The sequence below is a fragment of the Poecilia mexicana genome, unplaced genomic scaffold (assembly GCF_051168715.1).
Source record: "Poecilia mexicana isolate PSO_F unplaced genomic scaffold, ASM5116871v1 scaffold_6, whole genome shotgun sequence".
NCBI classification, from domain to species: Eukaryota; Metazoa; Chordata; class Actinopteri; order Cyprinodontiformes; family Poeciliidae; genus Poecilia; species Poecilia mexicana.
Window position 1 is genome coordinate 2676289 of NW_028263375.1, and position 25881 is coordinate 2702169.

Sequence of the window (25881 nt, forward strand, 5' to 3'; positions counted from 1 at the left end):
GTATTTTGGTTTAGCATACCAAAGAGAGAACTTAAAAGGTTTATTATGTATGGATATGCAGAAGGTTTTCTTTCTTCTTCTTCTTTTTTTTTGATTAAACAACTCCGAGTGGATTCTTTTGAAAGTTAGACGTCAGCTAGTCTTTGGCGTCTTGAATTACTTTTGCCTTACTCACCCTATAAAAGCCTTTGTCTTGTTTGATATGTTTAGCTACTTTTGGACGATTGGGAGCAAGGAGCTCCTGTATGCCAGGCTCCTGGAAAACCACAACTCTGCTCTGAAAATACAGTCCTCAAATATCATAATGCCAAAGTTTGTGACCGCTTCGGCTGACATCTATAAAGCTGGAGGCACAGAAAACCATTCATGGGGGAGAAAAGGGCTAGAGAAAAAAAAGGGATCCAATTATTAAAGAAATTACACAGAGGGGGATTCAAAATCAAAACCATAGAAAAAAAAGCAAATCTTCAAGAGTTTGCATAGCAAGTTGGAAACTGGGCTGGAACTTGTTTTTATTAGATGGAAAAAAAAAAAAAAAGATCAGAAAGTCATGAGGCTGACATGACAACCCTCTGTACCACCGCGGAGGAAGGATTATACCCCCCACTGAACTCTGAAAAGCAAATTGGACAGAAAAGCATGTTGTGTATTAAGAAACTGCAGTGAGACACTGAGGAACTGAGTGAGGGATGATGAAGAAAAAGGGAAACAAGCAGGGCTTCTGTTCACCAGAAAATCTGTACAGAATCCAGCCCAGGTGCAAAGAATTAGAGGAGATGGCACATCAAACAGATGTGTGCTCTGTCTTTCCTGTAGCCCGGGTGGCAGGAAACGCTCTACAGCATTGTGTAAGCTGACCAGAGACAGACAGACAAGAGGTAGCAACAGAAAGACCACAACGGGAGAGGAGCAGAGGAGAGCAGACGGAGGAAATGTTCAAAAGCATCCTGCAGAGATGCAGAGAGATGAATGAAGAGAGATGAGCTGAGTGGGAATTGAAGCAATTTGAAAGTAACAGAATGAGAGGAAAGTATAGAAGCTCAATGAGAAGTTCAAAATTATTTGGCCGTCAACACTGGGCACAAAAAAGCTACATTTTTGGGTTGCAAGCCGTTGCCTGGTAGTGTTTTTTGCCAGTAGAAGAACATCTTAATATGAAAGTAAAATAAAAAATAGATCTCAGATTTTGTGACTTTTTTCCCTTTAAACAGGGATTTATTACATATTTTACACACGTAGTACAATTTTATAGCACAATAAATTAACTATCTTCAGTTGATATGAAAATGATGTCAAATATCAAGCATAAGACGTTTAACTTTGCAACCTGACAGCTTGAAAATGATCTCTGTCTGTTTAAGAAGCTCCCGCTCTTTCCGACACTCCCTTTTCAGCACATCATCACAGCGATACTCCTTCATGATGCTATTTATATACTGTTACATAGCCTATTAGAATATAAAGTTATAAGACACAAAACTATGTTGTTTGAGAATCACATCAATGTAAGCATGTGGATATTTTGTCACATTATTTGTCCCTAAATCTCATAAATGCAAAGTTTTCTCAAATCTCTATTTTGGTCAAAGCTTCTATAAATATTATTTTTTGTGTGATATTAGAGTTTGTGTGTGGATGTAAGGCCAAAATGTTTAAAAATGTGTTTTCCCAGATATCTGGCTATGTGTGGACTCGGTCCTAGTCACAAACAAGTAAAGGCAGATCTGTGTGGCTGACTTCTACTTGCTGTGTTCAGCCTGCATTCAGGCACTATATTCATTTCTATATGTAATATTATATGCAAATCTTCCATCCCCCCTGTGCTCACTGCCGAACATATGCCCATCATCTGGATCTCTCAATAAATCTTCACTCAGCCATCTGCTCACTGAAAAAGAAAGAATCAAACGTGGCTTTTAAACACTGACTATACCATTCTACCACCAGGCTGCATATAATGGATGGGAACCCACCGTCAAGGGGGGGGGAAAAAAAAAATCTTTGAAGCTTTTCAAATGCCTTTCGAGCTGTTAGAAGTGAATGTAAAAAATATTAAGGCGGGCACATTCCCTGGCCTTACATCATTACTGAGGAACTGATGTAGGTTCTGCCATCTTTTAGGCATTTTATATGGGGATAGGCATATGGAGGAAAGCATTTTTGGTGGAGTTAATATATTTTCTTTCAGCTACATGTGCATAACTGGAGCTGTTAAATGATAAATGGATAGGTTGGGTGTGCAGACCGGAGTGCTGCTTTGTGTATGTGTTTGTGTGCGTGGGATAAGTTATGGAGAGAAGAAAGGAGACCACCGCAGTTGAGTTGTCTACACTGCGGCTTCGCATTTCCCTCAAACCTGCAGCTGAAGTGATTTGAATGAGATTCTCTCATACACACTGAGCACCCTGCTGTAAACTTTCCTAATCTTGATCCCATCAATAAAAAAACTCTGGGGACCTCAACAAGAAAGAAAGCAAAGGAAATACACTGCGGTGCAAAGATTAATCCAACACATTGGGCCTCCTTCTATATATTTAAAAGGTTGTTTTTTTTTCGTGATAAGGTACACGGTGTAAAAGAATGCAAGACAACACAGAGCAAATAATTTAAAAAAAGAAACGCTTGTGCCAGACTCTTGGTTCTTTTATGCCTGGTTGGGCCCCCTTGGTTTGTAATGTGCCTGTAGTTACACAAGCATTAGGCAATTATGCCACTGGTTTCTCACCCGCTTCCCCGAGCCACAGAAGAGCTTGTGGTTTCACACATGGACATTAGAAAATGTCGCAACATTCCTCTGTTTTTCAAGCAACCTCCTTCTTCCCCTCATCCGTATGTTTATGTAGCTAAACATTCATTTCTTTGGTCTTATAGCTGATGTCTGTTTTCTTGGCGAGACACCACTGTCCATACCAACAAAGACAAACAAGATGAGAAGATGCTTTTCTTTCATTTCTGTAATGGTGGTGTGGAAATGACACGAGCCAGGAGTACAGTACTCTCAGTGTTCATTCAAATTTGAGGAATAAGGAGAAATGCAAATTTGTTGTATTTCACAACAGCTTAAGCTAAGGTGAAACCGATTTTACAAAATTATTAGGCTTACCTATAAAGTTGAACAAAATCTTGCTGTCATAAGAGAAATACTGTTTCATAAATATTTATTTTTTTTTATTATAGTAGTTCTTGTGCCACTTCCTATAATGCTGGCAATAAGAGTTTTTAAGGATATTTACTCTCTCCATATTTTCTTAAGATGCTACTGGCTTGCTTGGTAAATTCCCAAATAAAACCCACTGATGAAGGTGCAGTATATGTGACCTCTTTTTCTGGATTCTCCTGACAGCCCAGCAGACCTCCTCTGCTGTGTACAAAGATTATCTCAGCTTCAAACCAACCATGCAGGATGCCAGAACATCAACATGTCATGAAATGGAAGGAAATGGACTACTGATACACAATGCACAAAAAAGGAGTTTGGACATGCACACACACAAATTTAGCCACACACATTTTGAAACAGTAAAACTGGTAGAATATGTATTTCACAAGCTGCCATCTGGAAACAAACCTTCAAAGGTTGGGTGTATTCTTAGAATCCTGATATCCTGCTTGAGGATGAGCCGTTTCCAATCATACACAAGCACAACCAACAAAGATCAAGCCCCGGGCCGTGTGGTCAACCCATGGATTGAGCTCTTTTATGTGTGAAGGACATGTGAGCGCTGATCCCTCTCGCCTCTGTCACCACGGACCTCGACCTGACTGACAGCAGCATGCCAAAACACAAGAGCAGTTTCCTGAAAGCTCCAAGCAGAAGTCTGCATGTGTGGCCTGAAGAATTCAACTTGTCTTTCAACAGCAACACACAACCACATGATGAGGAAGAGAGAGAAATTGCTAGCATTGTGCTGCTCCTGTTTTGAAATGAGAACAATCAATGAGTTACATAGGTGTATATGTACTTTAATTCAGTTCCCATGTGGCACTATCCTACTCTTTTAGGATGAAACAGCAAAGTTTCATCCTAAAACAGATCAACAAGGAAATGGCATTTTAGAGGACATCAAACGTGTGGACACAGTTGTTAGTGAATCCAACAATTTAGAAAAAAAGAAAAAAAAAAAAAACTTGTGAGTGGGACCTAAACTAGAAAGTAGTATTTTTTTAATAAGAAGGAAATGTGTGTACTGACTACTTTGTAGATGGTCCTAGAAAGTGAAACAAAATGTAGATATTTCACTTTCACAGCAGACAGATACTTCCTTTTTGGATTTCTAAGCTACCTCAAAGATTTTGAAGGTATATTTTTAAGTATTTTTATCATGACTGATTTGTTTTAAAATTTACCCACTTTTTTTCTTTGCCAGTCTAGAATCTGTTTACATTTGTACATGTTTGAAATAGATTAAATAACTTAAAATTATAACCAATTTCCCACTTTTTCCTCCATGGTTACTCTTAATACCACTTCCATTCACTCCTCCCTTGTTCTAAACAGTAAACCTGAGTGCTTCACAAAAACATAGCCTTTAAAATGCACAGCAGAACGAAGGCTGAGGTTCTCTTCATCCCAGTTCCCCTAAACCTCTAACTGCTGGCCGCAGAGTACAAGTGTTGTGGTGCAATCTTCTCACAAAGCAGAGGCCCTGAGAATAACATCACACAGGCCACAGAAATTTATGGAATGAACCGCAGGCTGTACACAGAAGTCAGTAGACACCACAACACAGCACACACGATGCTGTATACAGGCTCATGTTCATTACTAGAACCAGCCAGTTGAAATGTAGAGCTGTGGTCAAAAGCTCACTGATGATGGATAAGTGGAATTAGAGACAGAAAGACAGATAGAGATACAAAACAGCCATTTTGAAAGAAGGTACATGATGACTTCAATGATCTTTTAAAGTGGCCTCACTCTGTGATTAGGACACTTACATTAATTAATGCTCCATACAGTTTTACTGACACCAAAGGGCAATACATCATACCAAGAACAGTATTTTAAAAGGAGCCCCACTGCCTTAATCCACAGATTCAGATATAAAAGGGTTGTGTTTGTGTAAAACATGTTAAAATGTAACTTTTTTTTGTTTCAATGTTTAAAACTTCAGACTTGTTACTGAATTTGTCACAAGGAAACTTCCCAAGGGAAAATAAAGTTTCATCTAAATTAATCTAAAGAGGGAGGTGAGATAGAAAATGTACATCTTTGTAATGGTTTTCTTGTTACTGTTTGCACCAATGAGTTTGGTTGTTGATTTTGTTCATATGGTTCAGTCTTTGGATCAGTCACTTGTTTGTGCCTCATGTTTACCTGAACCTCTCCTATCATGGAGTTCACCCTAGGAGTTGGGACTTAAACTTACTCACACTGGAAACTAAACCAGAACAAATCGGTATAGATATTTTCTATAAATATGACCAACTCTATGCAAACATATATTCTTACTGACCTGTCACAGCTCTATATTCCCTCGTAAATGTACTTTTAGAGAGAGAATATAAGCCAAAAACATAAAATCTACAGAAAAAGCCACAGCAGTATTTTCAGGGGTTAAACATAAACTTCCTGTGCACATCACCACACACTGTCCCTCCAACTAATCTCCTAGTCTCATCTGTTGGCTATCCTGTCTCACTCAAAACATAAATTAAGAGCAAACTTTAATAATAAGGGGTGTGTGATTTACTCAGTCCAGTGGCCTTCCCCATTTCTAAAACAATTCAATGTTACATTAATCCTGAGTGTCAAGGCGATGTGAAATATGTCCTCTGAGTTTACCAGCACCAGGTGTTTCATTTGCTGGGATGACAAAAAACAAAGTTTGTTCTGGCTGACCCTCCAGTACAGAGTTTTTTATCTTGTTTTTTTCACAAGAGGAGTCGGTGAGCATGAACGTATGACTGATCTGTGTGCTAAAAAAAGGGAAAACACCTTGCTGGACTCTCATTTTAAAATGTCTATGTTTTTGACCTTTATGACTTAAATACAAAAAATGAATAAAACTTTGACACAATGTATAAGTTCACATACAGGGGCTGGGAATTTGATGTGTTTGTTCTGATTAATGAATGACAGAAAAAAAAAGAACTAGGAAAATTAACATATTCCATCTGAAGTAATGTTTAAATGTGTAAATACCTTAGTGCAAGTGAACGCAGCATCCCAAATCATTCCTTCTGAGTCCAAGTGCAACAAAACGTAAGCTTCATAAGTAATTATTCTACATTCTTAACATTCAAAAAGTATGTTTTGTGGTGATGTGAGACATGCTGACCAGCTGAGAGGACAAACCATCTTTTAATAATTCATAGAATATTAAGTTTAGAATAAAACTAGAACCAAGAATTAGGTAAGGGAGGACAGAATGAACTCTGCAGAGCAAGGTGTAAAGACTGTCAAAGTGACGGAGAAGCAGGTTTAATGTTTCAGAAACTCTGTTCTGTAAAGCATAGAAATATTCAACTGCTTTCTCCAAACAACGCTGCAGGACCACTTTCTTACTTACAGAGGTATAAAACTGCTGGCTCACTGGCAGTAAGAGATTCTAAATGTTGCTGCATCTGGATCTGGATGAACCGCAGCATGAAAGCACAGCTACAGCATTCCAGTTTCCACTGAGTAAAGGTAAAATCTCTGTACATGAAATCACTACAAACACATGCTCTACTGACAATACAGAAACCAGTTCAACAGCAATGTTTAAAAGCTACAGTTTATGACAGGTACTCCTGCATAGCCCTAGTTAAGACCTCTAATAATGTTTGATGGAATAAAATATAATTGATTTTAGGCCTGGTCAAATCATTTAATCAAAAATGTTTGCTATAATAACTTGGACAAATTTTATTATTATGATTATTATTATTTAATTTTACGGGCCACTTAAATGCGCTATTTCTTTGAAATTTAAAACAATAAAAAATAAAAATTAAACACAGAGACTTAACATTCTGTTTCCCTTGTAGCTAACGTCCAGTAGCAGGAACAAGAACAGATAGGATGTGGGGCTTTTGGAAGAATATGTTGATCAAGTTCACCCAACCTACAGCCTGCCTCAGAGATAGAGCTGAACTGAACTGCTTACTTTGACAACATAGTGATGCTGGATGGGGGAATAAATCACCTGATGTTTTCAAAATGAATAATAATTGAAATTGAACTGAATGCCAAGTTAAGCAACAGAAACTCTTGCATCCATTTGTTTAACTTCCACCACAAAAAATATCTGCAACTATTTATTAAAATAGTTTAAATCTGCCAGTAGATCACACCAAATGTTCCACACAGGACATTTAGGAGGTCTTTTATTGTTGTAATGTGCCAATCAATGGCGCCGCTGCCTCTGAATTGAGTTGATCATTTAACCTGCTCAGCAGCACGGGAAGTTTCTAAAACAATGTATGTAAGAGCGGGTCCTGGGTATCTCTGTGTGTGGCCCAAACAGCTCGTCTCCGCTGCAGCGGGGAAGCAAAGCTGAAGTACTTTACACTAGTGTAAACAAACGGGGAAATGGGGCACTTGGCAGCAGACTAAAGTGAGTGATGAGGCAAGTGTGCACTGAAGCATCTAATGAATCATTTGCTGGGAATGCTGGGTTTTTATGAGGAAAAGAAAGATGAGGGGGAAGATGAAAAAAGAAGGAGACAAGCTAAGAACGTTGTAAAAAAATGGCTGTTGCACAAAGAGGAAAAGTCAGGAAGTTGTTCAGCCAGATATCGGAATAAGATTAGAATACTTTATCCTTTACAGGTGCAGCAACAGCATGCAAACCTGACTTATACTTCAGTCACCAAGCTGCCGAAAGAGAAACAATGTTACAGAAAAGCTGCAGTTCTGAAAATCCACAACATTTAACTCTTGCAGGCTTATGATTAATGTTAACTGTTAAATTACAATACATTTAATCTGCTGTAGTTAGATTTATTTTAAGATGTCAAACTTTAGAATTAAAATGTAGTTTTTTTTTTCCAAGCCTGTGTAGAGCCTAGAATCTCCTCTGTTCAAGTTGATTTCTTAGCGTACTATATTAAAGTTTTCTCCAAAGGTTTCGAGTCATTTTCAATAAAGGCTATGCTAGATTTCCAATGTTGTAACATTCTCCGTTTCACAGCTCTCTAGCAGTACGTACCAGTCCCTGCACACAGCGGAAGAAAGGAAGCTACTGGGAGACAAGGGTGTATTTAATGTAGTGAGAAGAAATTTTATTGGGAACAGGCAAGGTCCTGGCATCGGTTGGCTGTATTTATCTATGGAGCGGGGATCCCCATCACAACCACTTATTAGGACATATATGTGGGTTTAACCAGGCAGCCATTCAACAGCAATAAGGACGTGGCTTGCTGACCACAGTGAGCTGGGACTGGGACCAGTTTAACCAACACTGGGGCAACAGAGACGAAAACTGAGACAAGAAGGAAATAACAAATAGATGTAAATAAAAGAGAGGGACAGAAGCAACTTCCAGCAGAAGGCGAGAGTGAGTGAAAATGAGAGGAAGAAAATGTGAAAAATACATAAATGCATATCGTCATCAAAACAGCATATAATAAAACAATTAGAGAAAAAAAATAGGGAAGTGGTGGAAGGAAATTACTTAGTTGGAGATGTGAAGCCCAAGAAAGATTATATAGAGTATGAACTTTGTTCCCAGCAGGTGCTGTTCATAGATTCACTTCACAGTAGGAGGGTTCTGCTTGAGGTGTGTTTTCAAATATGGAACTATGCGGGGAAAGGAGGTGTGAAGAGATAAACTATTATGAACACAGGATATGAGGCAAACTGTAAGAAGCAATATTTATTGGCAATATGTGCTAAAATTTCAGAAAAATTCAACCCTAAAATTGAGTAAATTGGGCCTGAGGGGGGAAAAACATCCATTTAAAAAATTGCTTGAAACAAAATTCCCAGAAACACAATTATTGGTATTCCTGTCAGTGCTTCTTATACAGAATGTACAGTGGGTAATTATCCTGCTAAAGGACCCAATGATTACATATTTTCAGTTCTCTAGCAGGTTCCCAGACTGCTATTCTAAATGTCCTGGGTTTCAAAAACTTCATGATATACATTAATGAAGTTCTTACAGCTTTCAGAACACAAATTACCCACGGCATCCTAACCTGGCCATTGCCATCCTACACAGTTCCACTCCACTATCTACCTTCCATGCTTCATCTAGGATTTCTTTGGATGCATTTCATCTGGGCCAATCAGCAAACAGAATGTGAACATTGACACCAATTTATGCTGTTTTAGAATTGCAGTCTGCCTATGGTTGTAGTTTGCCAAGTTTCTAAAAATTTAGATATTAAAGTCAGAGACAGAGGAAAGTTTTAGACATTTTGCTAGCAAAGATGTCATGGCCCAATTTAAATTGGCACTTTTTTCTTCGCAATGAGAGATTGTTGTTTACAGTGAACGTAATTTCCGGTAAGCTTCATATCGTAGCTTCCTTCACAATCGAGCTCGTGAATTATGTATGTCACGCCCAAAAGTCAGCAATTGGGTAAAATCCGATCCAATCGTTTAAAACTTCAGAGTTCACACCTCCAGCATGCAATCTCCATAGCCAACGGCCCAGACCCTAGTTTAGCACAAGGAGCTGGTTTGTACCAGGCAGATTGTCCACAATACTTAACAGCGGGCATGAGGTGCTATTCCACCTATTCATCCTTTGTATTTGACAGAATCATCTCGAGTGTCTGTTGCTGAAAAGCTCAGGCTAAGTCTCATCTGACCAAAGAGCATTTGGGAGAGTTTGAAAGCAAAGGCGTTTTCAGCATTAATCCAAAAATATCCAGATGGAATGAAAAAAGAGGTCTAATGGTTGTCATAGAGACTTGGAATAAAATTAAATATGGGTCATGGTGTAGTTTACTGACCACAGCTAAAGGAAACAGGCCTGTGTTTAATGTGATATATTTACACCCCTGGAAGACATGAAGACATTGATTCCTAATTGGAAGGTCACAGACATAAACGGGAAGAAAAAAGTGTAAAGAAGAACGCTCTACCCATGTGGAAACTCAGTGTCACTGCTACACGAGGTTCACTGCTGTGCTCAATAAACTGAAAAGAAATTTCTCAAAATAGTTTGGAACTAAACCTTGAGAATTCTGTTAATCTTTCTGAAAAATATTACGACTGCTGTGCATTCCTGAAAATAACCACAACTGGGAAATTGGAGTACAGAAAAGAGACACAACTAAGAAAAATTTTTATATTCATAAATAGGATAACCAGAAAAAATATGAGTTCAGATTATATTCTAAAGAGGAACAGTTTGGTGGAAACTAAAAAAAAAAAAAAAGTGGGGAAGAAAATTATGCCCAACAAGCAGAGTGCATATTTTTAAAAGTGTTCATTGAAATGCCAGCATCTCATTACCGTAAGTTTTGCTGATATTGCAACTTTTGGAACCGTTACCGTGGAAACCCGTCGATGTGAACACATCAAAACAAAAACAACAACTGTATTTTGTGGCAGTGGGGTGTGCTCTCAGTCTCTCCCAGGGAGAGCATGGGATGGAATCTGAGGCTGTGTCATGTAGGTGTGGGGATGCCGGGAAATGTGCAGGGTAATTTTAGACGAGCATTTAGAAACACGCACGGACACATGGAAGCAAGTGGTCACGAAAATTGCTCATAGTCTGAACTTAAAGGAGAGGCTCACAGACAAAAATCCAGGACTTATTGAAAAACATTACTTGAACTTAATCACAATGTGCCCGTCACAAATGAATAAAATAATACTCGTTAAAATTAATGTTTGTTTCATCAACATAATTACCAGTGACTTTATAAAGTGCACCTGTTCAATTGTTTTATACAAATTAGCAATCACTAATCCATTACATTTAGGCGTCTGTGCTGAAAATGAAGAATTGGAATAAAAAATAAATATTAAATATATTTAAAACATCCTAAAAATCTATGTTTTGATAATTTCACACAGACACATGCTGTTCTGATGTGACAGTTTTTATTGTTAATAGGTTACAATAAATTGTTCTATTTATATTTAGGGTGATAGAAGAAGAGATAAAGACTCAATAGGCCATGATTTTTTTCATCAAACAAATAAGTAACAATAAATCCAGTTAGTTTAGCACAAAAGCTTGATGCTAACAGTAGCTTGTGAGGGCGGATGAAGCAGGTTTGATGAATGAAACAGCTATCTATACCTGCAGACAGAATGGTGGCTCTGAGGGTCTTTACAGATTTCCAACAAGCCTAGAAAAAAAAATGCTGCTTAATGATCTCGACATTCTTTAGGAAATGAATCATGTGTTGGTAGACGTCTACATTCCCAGCTCACTCGTCTGTGAGGGGTTTGGCTTTATTGAGCTAGTGTTGAAAAAAATATTTATAAACAACACAGACAAAGTTTTGGATTATCAACAGGCACTCGGGCACAAACAGTGATTTTTAGATTAGTCTCTCAATATATACTGTTCAGACTCCAGTAACCAATGGAAATAAACAAACCATGATGACTGGTAACTTACATTGAAAATATCTGAGAATGAATTTCTGATATAGAAATAAATTATTTGACCGTAAATTTTTGGTTAAGACATACAAATGCATTTGACCATGACGCATTAAACCAGCAGAACTGCAGGTTACACAAGAAAGAAAAAAAAAAAGGTTTGGAATGTCTGGAGCAGAACATGTTTATCCACTTACTCAACTAATCAGACTGTTATCTGATAGAGCCCTCCATTACTAATAAATTTGTGAGCTGTGGCTCATACATTTAAAATCCTGTGTTTAAAGCCCTACTTTAAATGTGGAATAGTTATTGGTGTCACATGGAATACTTCATACTGCTAATCTCCACACATAACCATCTTTTAGGTTTGCCAAATATAGTTAAAAATTCATATAACGTCCAGTTGTGCAGATGAAAATCACTTGTTGAAGTCAAAGAAAAATGGGCAGGCAGGCTCAAAACGATAAAAAGGAAACAATATTTCAGATTACCATTACTTTTAAATAAAATGTACTCAAGAGCAACTCTAAACACACAACATGTCAAACATTCAAGCAGAAGAACACAACAGGAGGTGTTCCTGTCAACTAAGAACAAAACATTAAAGTTTAAAGTGTTTAAAGTTTAGACATGGTTAGTAAAGTTCAAACAGGCTCAGATAACGTATCTGGGGGCTTAAGTAGCACATGTTTTAATTCAAATCATAATACAAATCAAATCAAATTTTGGTGAAAACAACATCAGTGCATAGATCTATCCTTCAAGATACATATTACTGCCCTATGATGCTGTTGGTGTAATAGTGTGGAGGCGTTTTCTAGACACACTTTCAGTTCCAACTGATGACTGTTTAAATGCCGCAGCCTACGTAACTAATGTTGCTGGCCATTTATGACCAAAGTATAGCCATCATCTGATTCTTCTGCATAGTTTCATTTAACCTCATTACAAAAACTGATAACATAAGTGATACATCATGGCAAAAATCAGGAACAAATCGCCAGAGTATAAACAGAGACCAGAACCTAACAATTTCTGAGAAAATAGTGATTTCAATTTTTTGCAAAAATATACTATTTGTTGTTATGAGGAAACAACACACTTTAAATAACACTTTTAAAATGGTAAACTTTGTGTTTTAATTCAGTTTGTTTATAGAGTAAATCTGAATGGTGTTCATTTGAGTTTTGGGGGATGGAGAAACTCACAACTGATTGACATACTGGCTTTGTTTGGCTACTCAAACACTTTTGATAATGGTAATATATATGTGGGACAGAGAATTTGCCTCTTGGGTTGCCATTGTTCAGTTGTAAAAATTCTCCAGAGTTCCAGTCTCCAGAGATGACAACATCCACCAGAAAGAGAAAGTGAAAAAGTGCACAGAACAGGACTACGTATATGATTGGAGGCTGCAGGAATACTCTTCAGTTTCTCATGGGGTGAGTGCCTGAACTTTTGTTTTTAGAAAATTGCTATGATACATACCACTACAGAATGTTTTGTGAAGTGCATTCAAGACTTGCAGCATATTATGACAGATTTGAAAGGCCTTGTGGTTCATCGCACACTTAAGTCTGCTCTGCTGACTTAAGTGTGAGATATGATGTATATGATATGATGTATACTGTATATGATATGATGTATACATATACTGTGTGAGATATGATGGGGTCCAGGCGGGTCCTGCGTGAGAAGTGTTGCACGCCGTACTGACTATCTGCAACTAGTAGTTGTAACCTAAAATAAAAGTTATTAATGTTGGGTTTCCTTGTTTAGCTTGTATTTAGGCTTTAATTCCACTACATCTCAACGTTTACAGACAACTGCATGACAAAGGCTCACAAGACAAAAGCTTACAACTTCATTATAAAATGGGACAAAAGCTGAACACTGCAAAAACAATATATTTTTTGATTAACTGAGAAATTGTCATTTTATTCCCTAAAATGAGACAAGTCTTTAACTGAGCAAACATGGAAATGCAGACATGAACACTTTCGTTCCTTTGTATTTGAAAGACAATTTGAAAAATGATTCAATTATTGTGACTATGGACACCCAGTTCCTACACACTATTTCGAAGAATGGTTCCCATTTAAAAAGAGTGGGGAGTAAAATATATGAGATATAAAAGAGGCCCAAACCACAAAAAAGCCAGGGCTGAGAGAATGCTGGACATTTCCCAGGCTGCTGCTCGTGTACTTCAAGAATGCCCGCTTTTTCTTTTCAAGACAGAAAAATGATTTCAGCTGTATAAATTGACAGCGGCCTTGTAACTGAAGATAAGAGAGGAAAAGAGGGCAAGATTGCAGTGCTGTCATAACGTCTGGTCTGTATAGTCATATCCCAGCCAAGCAGGCAGGTTTTAGCCTCTTTGATGAAGTCTTTTAACTCCTAATGATAAATGCATATTGCATTTTGAATGTGTCAGGCCTAGAACTGGATGTACACGTTTTTGCATGTGTCTGAAATAGTGTAAATGAAATTATATCTTCATATACTCCATTAAAGTGTTTACATATGTCTGCTATTTTAGCCTTCGCTGCTCTCCCATCTCAGCGTTCATCTCCTCGGGTGGCATAACAGTAAATCTTGGTTTTAGACACTGTGAGGCAATCATTTTTTGAACAGCAGACAATAAAAGCATAGCTGTGTAAATGAGTCACTTAATTATAACAGCGGAGGTAATTAGCAGTGGACTTTGAAAGGAACTGCAGCAAATGGCTATTGGGACGCGGACATGTTTCTTGCTACAGTGACAGCTGGTTAAAGACAGTAAACACACATCGGTTTGTATGATTACAGACTTTCTTTATGACTTTCTATAGGCAAACTGGGGGAGCACAAGCTGCAGAATTTAGCACATATAGAGCACATAAAAGTGTGCTTGGCTTGACAGTCAACATGTTTCTGATCTTGGGGTTATCAATCATGGGATTCAGAAGTGCTATCATCCAGGATTGGAGGCAAGATGCGAAAAGGGAAGACGGTGAGGATAATGCCTGGTTAGAAATGGAAGAAAGAACATAGGAAGTGGTTGAGCATAATTCCTGGGTTTCACTGCAGTGCAAAAAGTGGTGACTGTTGGCTTCTGAATGAAGAGGTTACAGGGATGACTCAGCATTGGTGCTGTTGTACACACTAGACAAGCTTCTGACTATTATGATGTGACTTTGTATATGCATTTTTGGTGTCCTGCATGCACAGTTGTGAATCTACAGCTAGAAATATGAACATTACTGCATTTTGATGTGCATGTTATGTGTGTGTGAATGTGCTGCATGGTAAAGTGTGTCTATTTAGACCAGGGTGGAGCATTGTGTGATGCGATCAATGTGTAAGCAGATGTGGGCACCACGGCCACAAAGCTGCATGTCCTTTAACTACCAAAGGCAGAACACTGTTACGCAGCAAAGACTGAAATTACATGGATGGTCTTAATGGTTTTTCAACAGAAAGTCTGAGAAAAACTGCAGATTATTTTCCATGCCACAGATCATCATTTATCATCTGACAAGATAACAACAACATAGCCAGGAAGTGCGCGACGAAGACGAAGTGCAATTTCCATGGATACCGAGCTTCTTAAAGTCACAGTTAGCTGTACCGACTAACAGAAAAACAAACAACAAACATAGCAGCGCAGGCAGGGGGAATCGAGCTGGATTTCTGTCAATCCAGCATGGACTGTTTTGGGCTTTCCAGCACACCAGTGAGTCAGACAGCCTCTCGCTTTGGCCCCCTCCTCTACATTTCTGTCCACTTTACTTGCTCTTTTTCTCCATCTCACTTGCATCTGCACAAAGCATTAGGCACCACTTTTATCTCCCTCATTACATGTGTTTGCCAGCTTCATATCTGCCCAACTGCTACCTCCTTCACACACACACACATGCACGCATGCACTCTGTGGGGCTGTGGTTTTGAGGCAGCTATGACACAATCCAGATTCTTGCTGCCTATAGCAGGAAAATGTGTTTTGCACTAAAGTATTTTCCTCTAAAGTCCAGATTTTCCTTGCCCTACAGCTTTGATCCACATGGCACAGGGGGATGAGGGGTTGTGTCAACAGTGTTGTGTTTCAGTTGGCAGGCCTGCCAGACCCCCACGGCTCTTGCTCATTGCTCTGTCATGGCAGGGGCACAGATACCACCATGAGGTGTAATTATACTTTGCATCCTATACTTTTCCAAGAGCCCGGCGAACATTCCCAAAGGGACACAGGAGCGCCCAAATGATGGGACTTGCAAAAGATCTACCTAAAAAAGTTGCATGCCTTAATGCTTAAAAATACACCAAGGCATCTTTAATGAATTATCTGTGGCGGTTAGGAACAGCCAGTTCTAGCTGTGTGCGACTTCAAAGCTGAGTATAATCGAGCTGTATGAACCGTATTTGAATTGAGCAACAAAAGGAGATGTTGGAGATAGCAGCTGAAATATGCAACAAGCAGAAATGTTGAGTTGGTGATAAATCTGTAAACCTTTGTCCACTAAATGTGTTTGTGTCAACTCCTTGGTGTTTCGACAGTGCTTTTACAGCAGTAAATATCTGCTAGGTCATGAAATCATAAAATTATCAGAGTTTGTCTTACTGATAGATATCTTTTCGCAGCACAGTGCGGGTCAGCGGGTTGTCAGCCTGTGGAGCCATGTTGAGGGAACCCAGCTTTAACACGAGGGTGTCTTCCTTCTTCTCACTGGACTCTGCAAGGATACATTCACACAAAAAATCAAACAAAAACTGTATAGAAAACAAGTTAATGAGTGCACCTTTTAAACTACAGCTACCTAAATAGTTGTATTTCATTTGTCAAGAAGGAAAACAGTCAAAATCTTAGAAGAGCCAAATTTTTCACGGATCTGTTAAATATTCATTTATTAATACATAAGATTTGTCAAACATTCTCCATTGGTAACAAACAATGAGAGAGATAAGCTAGTTGACAGTCCCTCCATTGTTTTTGTGTAAATTCACACAAAATCAACAGATGCCTGCATTTTTTTTTCATACTAAAGCAAAATTGTGAGTTTATTATATATTTTTCGCAAAAAATGGTCAAAACCGTTGGGTTTCAGTGACTGTTAACTCTCCTCCTGGTGGCAGAATTGGTTACTTCTACACTGCTGCCTAATTGATGCTAAGTTACAGTTTGTGATCGATGTGGGAAGTAACAGAAAGTCATATGTAAGCACAAACATTGCAAAATTCTTTGCAAATACATGTAATGTAGCACCACAAAATCAGTGATTTTGATTGCAAAAAAATGAGAAAAATAACAGCAAAGCCCTGAAGGGATTGATCAATGTGAAAAGATGTTCAATATTATTTAAATTAGTATTTAACAAATGCTAGACAGCTATTAATATTTTAACAGTCTTTGAATGGATTTTTATCAATACATTCTGGCACAACACAAACTTTGAGGATAATCATGCTCTTGATGTAAACTCAAAATTAAAATAAGTTTGCTGCCTGCTCTATATTATCATCAGTTTCATCATTATCACAAAGAAAAATAAGAATTGAAAGTTTATTTATTTTCATGTGAGCTCCACTGATTTTGAGACATAAAACACAGCATGACAGTCAGAAAGAAAAAAAAAATCAGGTTAGTGGGCTGTGGTTTATAAAAACACAAAAATTGCAAAAACCATTTTAAAAAAATCTTGCAGGTGTAAGAATAACTACTAATTGTACAGTATCTGTTAGCTTTAGCGGACCCAATACTGCTTGTCTTGGCTATAAAATATTAAATAAAATCAAGAAAGCCAATTTTATTGTATGTGTGTTATATTACTATATCGTTTCCATGTGTGAATCAAGAAATAAAAGTGAGACCTGAAGCTGTATTTCTGTCTTGCGTGCCATGGCAGAAGACTCGGATCACACTGGTGTTGATGTAAATGAGAGGCAAACACCTGGACGTCAACGTGTGGCTCTGCATTGGCTGACCTGCAGACTTCCCTCGCTCTCTGTAGCGCCTGGGAACTGTAGTCTGAAAAGACATGAAGCCACAGCAATACACAGCAAACAGAAGGTCACAGTTATGATGTGTTTTAGATAAAAATACAACAAATGAAGTAAATCATAAGTACAGTGTGTAATACACCAACTATTATGTAACATTATATTGATTGTAAACAATGTCTTTCAGCAGTGACAACTATTTATACAAGCTGAAAAATAATCAGGTTCTTGCTTCCATTGAGAAAATGTCTCCCCAATATACACAAAATGTATTTTATTCACCTGAAATACCCCTGCTACAGTAACCAGCAAGGGACAAAACAAAACCACATCAAAGGGTTGTGCCGTCAGCAGGATCTCCCTCAGGTACTGAGGCGAGCTGTCTGCCAGCGGGTCGCCGGCTGTCCTCTGGCTCAGAGTGGTCATGCTGCTGCGTGACGGCCGCTCCGGGCGCGAGGTCAGCTTGTGCCGGACGTTTTTGGTCACAGCTTGGGTGTAGGTGATCGAAAGGAAACCATGCTGCTGATGAGAACCCTCCAGGATTTTAGCTGCCATCTGATGCGAGACAGGACAGATCAGTCTGACAATAGACACGACTACACAGGGCAACGCAAGTCCAATAACTGTTCTGTATGATTCTGGCTCAAATTCTTGGATGAGGATATATATATATATTTTTTCCCTTTTTCTTCAAATGGAAACTTCAATATACTTAGTCTGTTCTAGAATGATTTTATAAAAGAAATGATATAGGATCTTTAAAAGCTCTGTAAAATGTATGACAATACATTTTACATTTTGTTTCTTAGCTTTTGTTATTTAGAAAACAGACTTGACCTCATCCAAAGACCTCAGCCTTATATCATGAGACGGTCTAATAAGAAAGCCAAGCTGAAGCTACTGATGAAGAAGGCTTAGAGAACAAATTTCACCTTTAGTAAAATCATTTAGCAAGAAGCATGAAATCAGTCCACATTAAAAACATCACATTCTAGGAGCTTTTTTTATTTCTCTCTATATTTTTTTTTACACATTGTAAAAGCCAATGTTAAGTAAAAATACTAAAGATACCTAAAAAGTTTTTAAAAATCTAGAAATATGTCCTAATTAAAAGTCTGGTGGATTGATTTAAGACATCAAGGTAAGCAAAAACATCCAGTAACAGTGGACCTCATTGTTTTTTAACAATTCTGTTGCACTTCTTAGTAAGATGGTTTATGAAATTTGAAGCACCAAAGGGCTTAAATATTTTCATTAAAGTTAGAGATGTCCATTCCAGTCCCATGTACTAAAGTCCCTGAATAAACTCAAACCCAGTACCCACTGTGGGTCTACTGTTAGAGAAAAATGGAGCCACACCCAGAGCAAGACGTACAAACAAGTTTTGTGTGGCCAATATTAGTAATTATGGTGTATGTGTTTTCATGTGCACAGCTTGTAAATTTTTAATAGTCTGTCAACAAGATTTTGAAGGTTCAATAGTACTTTTCAACTAAGAATTAACTTTTTTTTTTTTTGCAAAGTAAAAGAGCCAGAGAGGCTACATGACCTCAGGCTCACACAGAACAGGTCACATTAAGCCGAATGTGACCTGTTCTGTTTAATGTGCTAAGGTATCCACGGGCAGCTCTTGCAGAGAAGGCTTTGCAACATTAGTAACCACATTCAAAACTAAGTTCCAGAGGCAGTGGAACAACATTTTCTTTATGTTTTGACCACAAAATTAACTTGTCCCGCTTTGAAATGAGATGATTAAATTTAAAACTCTGGTTTGAGAGAGTAAACCTGCGAAGATAAACTTTTGTGGAAAACAGTGGGAGCAGGTTGAGAGTCAACTAGATTGACTAACTGTATGTTTAGTCACTTATATCATTAAATGATAAAGCAACACATGCTTTAAGTGACGCATAGTCAGAACATGGCAGCAGAGGATACTGAGGAAAGTTCTGGTTAGGTCAAAATATGGGTAGACGTCTAGAAAAAGAAGAATAGAAGATTCTACAATTCCTGCACTGATGGCGATAAATACCTTGCACTACTGATTAAATCTTTTGCAAAGTATTTTACTGCACTGAGCGAACAACATGGCAGTGATTTTAATAACTTTAATAAAGCATCATCCTTCAGGCTGACTGGTCTACGCCTATTAAATGAGTCAGATCAGTATCAGGGACGGAAAAATATTAATAGGAGCATCTCTACTCAGTGATGATTTCTTATGGTTACTAAAAGGATCATTTCTTTTGAAGTGATAATTGTCCAAAAATTATGAAAGGATCAAAGAGAAAATTCTTGACCCACTGTTGATGGATGTTAAACAGAGTTCACAAAATAGAAAAAAATAAAATAAATAAGGGAAAAGGAAGCTGGATTCTTACAGGAGGGGAAAAGCCAGAGAAGTGGCTGAAAGAGCCTTGCTTGCTGACGGGTCGAACCAACACAGTGCGTCTGTTCAGCTTGTCAGTGCAAGAGAGGACCACTCCTCCACAGCTGCCCGAGGTCCGAACACCCTCCTCCATACTGGAGGCGAGGAGAGCGGAGGACATGACACACACAAACAAGGCAGATCCAGAAAGAGAAAAACATAGAAGACAGACGTGGATTCAGATCGAGTAGAAAAGGAGGAAAACACAAAATAAAAAAAAAGAAGCCAGACACATACTTTATTATCTAAATAGTTTCAGTAAAAATCACAAAAGAAGTCAATTGATTAAATCCAAAGAAAGTTATTGAGGTTGATTCAGTTGAAATATTGAGTTATGGTCTTATAATACACCTCAACAGAGACTGAAGCAATATGAGCCATATTTCAAGTGAAAATAGAATAATCACCACAAAAGGTTGTGGAAAAATCCTCTGTGTTGCAATTATTTAAGGGTCATTCTTCAGATTGTTTTTTCTGAGTGCTTATATAAGACCATCACAAGAATAAAGTTTCATCAAAGAAGAGTAGAAGTTTATGTTCCAGGAGTCTTTAACACACACAGAAAATTGGCTTTGACCAGATTATATTGGCTTGAGAATTCAGTCGATCAGTTACTGGAGAGACAGGAGAGGGTTATGCAGCAAAAAGTCCTAAATCATCTTTTAAGTCATTATTTCGTATAAATTTACATTGTTCAATAAACTACTTGCCTAAACCTTTTACTATAAGAGCAATGTTCACTCTTTTTCTCCTTTTCCTGTCTGTCCAGCAACAGAAAAGATGAAGAATCTTAAACAGGAGCAGCAGCGCAGCAGCAGATGGTGTATGAAGAACTAAGGCTTCTATGGCTGCTCTGGGGACACACAGGAGCCTCACCACAGCGCTCTCCTTGCAATGTAGAATGATTCCTTCATATTGCCCAGACTGAAAGCCTTGCCCTGGCCTAGAGAAACATGCAAGACTGATTTCACAATGAGGGATTTTGGGTGGCTGCTCCTGGGGAAGGTAAAAGGTCGAGTTAAAGAGAAAAAAAAGTTGCAACAGGAGTGCCCAGGTCCAGACCTCGAGAGCTGCTGAATTTAAACTTTTACATGCTTCTCTGAATCAAAATGCTGAATTCATTCACCTGGTAATCAGCCATTCATTTGATTCAGGTGTGGCAACTGGACTTGGGCACCCCTGGGTTACCAGGCTGTACTTTATTTACTGAACCACAAACTGACACAATGCAGGAAGGATCCCTGCAGGGTATTTAGATAGTACACAAAACAGGTAGGCATTCAAACGCCGTTGACTGAATATACAATTAAAGCAAGCTAGCTAGCTTAGCCAACCTGTGTGTAGAACTGCGGTTATGTATAACTGTATTTTTTTTAATGCCACCGTGTGAGTGTATGCGCAATTTTTGCCTATTTAAACATATCTTTGTAACCTCTCCACTCAAAGAGACCAATTTACACAGTTGTGATGTGGAGTTTCTCTGCCAGCCATTCTTCAGGCGCAGCTTTTGGTACCACAGCTGGAAAACATCAGCTTCACCTAGTGTGAGCTGCTTGGAGTGAATAAGGGTGAAGTGTCTCTTTTCTTTGGGGACCCTTTTTGAGTAACTGAATAGTTTAATGAACATCAAAGAGTTGGAAAGACACTGTTAAAATAAGGCGAATGGGATCATCTTTTGAACTTTCCACAAGACAGGAAACATCCCTAAAATATTTAGCACTGAATAACCTCTTTACCTTTCCACTTTCATGTCCTCCCCTTTGAATCCTATCCAAGTGTCCTCCACACCATCTAAGGTTTCTGCGTCCATCCATTCTGCATTCCTTGTGACCGATCATTTTTCCACCCTTTCTCTCCTCACCCTATTCTGATACAATCACTGATTCAATTATGGACTGGCCTCCCATATTTGCTTGCCCTATGTAATGGTCTATTCATTTTCCAGCAGTGACATAGCTAAGGCCAGAAAAGACATTTTATCTGTCAAACTTGATCTAATCTGACCCTTTGTACACAAATAACCTGGGCTGGGTAATGAAATACTAAGCAATTATCTATTCAGAATGATTAATACAGACTCCAGTCACTGGGAGCTCTACAGTGTAAGTGAATGATAGAGATTGGAGTGGGCCAGGAGCCCAGAGATCCTCCACTGTGGCCTGAACATCCATGACTGTAACCTGGCATGGATAATGAATTGCTTCTGCTTGCCAGATCCGTGGTTGGTAAAAGTGTGTTGAGACCACATTGTTAAATGCACGTTCACTGAAATAACCTAGAAATAAGAAAATTGACTAATTATCTACTTAAGGAGGAATAGAGGTCTAGTAAAAAGATTAGGCCTGGCACCAGCTCAAAAGCAATTGAACACACACCTGTGGAGAACAGAGCGGGATCAAATAATGACCCACAGCGTCGACACACACTAGAACTGTCTGAGCGCTGACGTTGTTCTGGCTAAGGTTGAGAACTCTGTGTGAAGCATATGCGGTCCTGCAGGGCTACAAATCAAGCTGCAGCCGACACAGGGAGGTCTGTGGGATGCCAGCTAGTCAGTGAGGTTCAAAGCCAAGCAAATGGCCTCAACCACTGTTTGACCTTCGCCGATGCTCCTAGGATCCAACTGAAGTGATCTGAAAACCTGGCAAATCTGAACCAATATCTATTATCATGTTAGTTGTGAGGGCATCCGTCGTTTATGACGGGGTTCAACAGAGTCACGGCCTCCGACGGTCCAATTCAGTTTTACGGTCTGGCTTGACTAGAGCGAGAGACACTTGGAAACAAAAAGTCAGACACGCAAACACGCAGGGCTACAAATGCAGCCAAACATCCTGCAGTACTCTGCCATTTGATTACTGTGATTACTACTTCATTATCTTTTCAGAGATGGACGGGGTGAACTGTGGGATTCTGAGATCTGGTGTTTAGGAGCGGCAGAGTTGAGGTGGACAGAAAATATGCTCACATTTAGCCAACTTCCCGGCAGACATGTTGACTTTGATGAGTGGGGAACACAGGTGGGTTAACGAGGGCGGTGGTCCACTTCTGTGTTTGTGAAGGTTTGTCGTAGTGAAGGCTGTGATGTAATTTCTTGGTTTTCTATTTTAAAAATCTTTGCAAAACACTTAAAAAAAAAAGTTGAGTGTGTGTAGAAAGCGGAGGAAAAAAGTTAATCTAAAGCAATTTGGAATGAGGCTGTAACATAAAATGTGGAAAAAAAGTGAAGCACTGTGAATAACACATGTAAATATAATACATAAGGTAAAATAACAGCTTTGAAATGGGTCAATCACTAAGTATTTTGACTTGAGGCAAAAGGAAGGTTAAAATAAATTAGACAAATGTATGAAAAATATATTATTATATGTATATAATATGCCTAAGTGTGTTTACAAGCAGTTAATGGATTCATACCTGCATCGGTAGTGGTCAATGTTGAAGCTGCCAACTTTACATTTGATCTTTGTGTAGACATCCTGGATATCTACGGACGCACTCAGGTCTTCTAATTCATTGAGGACACAGATTTCTAGAGGGGAAAAAAGAAAATCAAAGTTTTAATCTCATCAAAATAAGTATAGGTTATAAAAATCCCCCAAAGAATGAGTTGTTCATTATATATCTTATCACTATAAATAATTAGTGTAACGTTTAACCAAGTTTTGTTGATGCCTCTATTCAGCTCTGAGCACAAGTGTCCACCCACTGCAGAGGCAACATGAGTAACCATCATAGGAGTGCTTTGCTTTGTGATGAACATAGTCTCTATGCTTAACATTAAAGTCTAATTGTTTCCACTGAGAAAGCCCTGCAGACCAGCTGGGGAAAATGGGCTTCATGCATGTGAAACTAAAGATGTGGTACTGATGCTTTGTGGTGAGAAAATATCCTCCACCAGCTTATTATTAATGAAAAACAAAGCTCTTAAAAGTTAGTGTGGATACTGAAAGGATTGAAGTTGTTTCTCTCAGGAACTCATATGGGCTCGACAGAGCAAGATGACTGAAAAAAACAACTGTGCTTTCTTAAAACCCATGCAGAGTTTTAGGATGTCATAATTTCTCTCTGAATGCTTCAGCAGTCTGTCTCTAAGCCTTTGCATATTATAGGTTAATATTTAATGCATTATGCTACGCACAGACATAGAACATTTGATGGTTCATTAACTTTGTTGCCCAGTAAAAACGATACTCAAACTCATCCAAAAAAGATTCTAATGGTAATGTTATTAATCTTAATTCAATGTTAATTAATGTTCATCTAATATTGATGACTGTTTTTTGTGCCACAATATAAACTTTAGAAAACATAAAAATGACAACTATTAAACACTTGTGCACGCACTTTAAATGACCCTACATAAATGTGAAAATATTTTATACCATCTAATTTAATTAATTTGTGCTTATAATAATTAAATTATATTCACCACAACTAATATGCCTTAATCGTCCATTTTATTCATTTATGTATTTTAATCAAACTCAGTATGTGGTGGTAGCACTGATGTGTGATCCAGAAGCTACATTTAGCATCTTTCTATCCCACAATTATGATACTACATTTAAGAATATAAATATATGTGAATGTCTACCAGGTTTCTTTCTTACATTTCTTAAACAATAAACCACCGAATAATATAATCTTGTGTTTTTTTAGCTTCCCTATCTTGAAAGGTAGAGTAGTTCTGTTCAGAAAAGAACTAAAAGGATTTACTATTTTATTTTATTTTCTTGTGTGTTGTCTATAAAAATTCTTAATGCTAATACCCCAAAAATAATGGTGCACATGCATAAGAAAAGATCCAAATGAAAACTTCAAGTTGTTGCCAAGTAAAACGTATCCATCCCATCTTTGCATCCTTTAAAACATTCCATGTAAAACCCCCTTAAGTTTGGTGATCTGCTTGGCAGATGCTAAACATTACAGGCAGCAATTAAAGGTAGATCTAATCTTTCATCCCCCAGTAAATCTTCAGGAGACAAGAGGTGGTTTGCTTGGGATTCATCATCCACCTATTTATTTGTCTTTTCCCTCATCCCAACGTCTTTTCAGCAGCGTTTCCATACGGAGTGCAACATCTTTCCCTAAAAAGTCCAAAGGATCGCTTGATGAAGTTAAATAAGTCATTAAGTTATTTTTCAGTCTACAGACTGCTAAATGTTTATAAGTAATGTGTCTTAAACAACATGTACAGCTAAAACATATTTAACAAGATAAAAGAAACAAAGGAATTATACAGGCACATCGAAATAAAAAGTGGACTTACTTCAGTGATCAAAGTAAAAATTGTAAATCTAGTACATACACCAGAATAATGCATTTCTAATGTTTATTTTAATTTGAATGAATTTAGTATACAAATAATAAAAGCCAAAAAATTATCAGAAAATGTAAATATGTTTTTAACATCAACTGTCAGAATATTTCACATCATCAGCCTATTTGTCTCATCTCTTCCTCAGTTTTTTTCAGGGTTTTAGGTAAGGTCAGTTTTCTGAAAACACTATAGCAGGTCTTGGTATTTCTGGCATGTTCTGGTATTAATGCGCTACTCTCATATGAACACTTTTTTCAGAAACGAGAATAGTTGTCCAAGTCATTGTGAGTTACTATGCTGGTCATTTTTCTTTGTAAAAAGATATATTTGCCATCTTCTTGTGCCACAGTGAGTTTCATTACATATGAGACAAGTCCTGTTTTCTGCATGATGACAGCTCATAAAACCAAGTGCTTTTATTTTTATAAACATGTTGTGTTTATTTAGAAAGCGTGTCTTTATTCTTTTAGGAAACATATTTTCATCAGGAAAGTTTTTAAGTTGAACTTGAAATGTCAGCAGAAACATTTTTCATGTTACTTTTAAAAATGCACTTCCATTAAAGTGAGTATTTGAAATCAAGTGAAGTAACTACAGCCTGTTACTGTTTAAAGAATTAATCAGTAGTCAGTTATCAGATTACTATACAAAGTTAAATAA

The 25881-nt window shown here is 38.0% G+C and overlaps 1 protein-coding gene across 2 annotated transcripts in view; it reads right to left on the reverse strand.

Moving 5' to 3' along the window:
* Window positions 1-25881, reverse strand: part of vps13b (vacuolar protein sorting 13 homolog B) — a 298354-nt gene that overhangs the window by 134721 nt on the left and 137752 nt on the right. The window contains exons 27-31 of one of the 2 annotated variants that reach the window (XM_015003945.2): window positions 23316-23430; window positions 19852-19993; window positions 17756-18028; window positions 17345-17501; window positions 16098-16209 (exon numbers count right to left, since the gene is read on the reverse strand). In XM_015003945.2, coding sequence (XP_014859431.2) covers window positions 16098-16209; window positions 17345-17501; window positions 17756-18028; window positions 19852-19993; window positions 23316-23430 — 799 coding nt within the window. Of the gene's footprint in view, window positions 1-16097; window positions 16210-17344; window positions 17502-17755; window positions 18029-19851; window positions 19994-20774; window positions 20842-23315; window positions 23431-25881 lie in introns of both variants that reach the window. The other variant, XM_015003947.2, reaches the window with a different exon arrangement.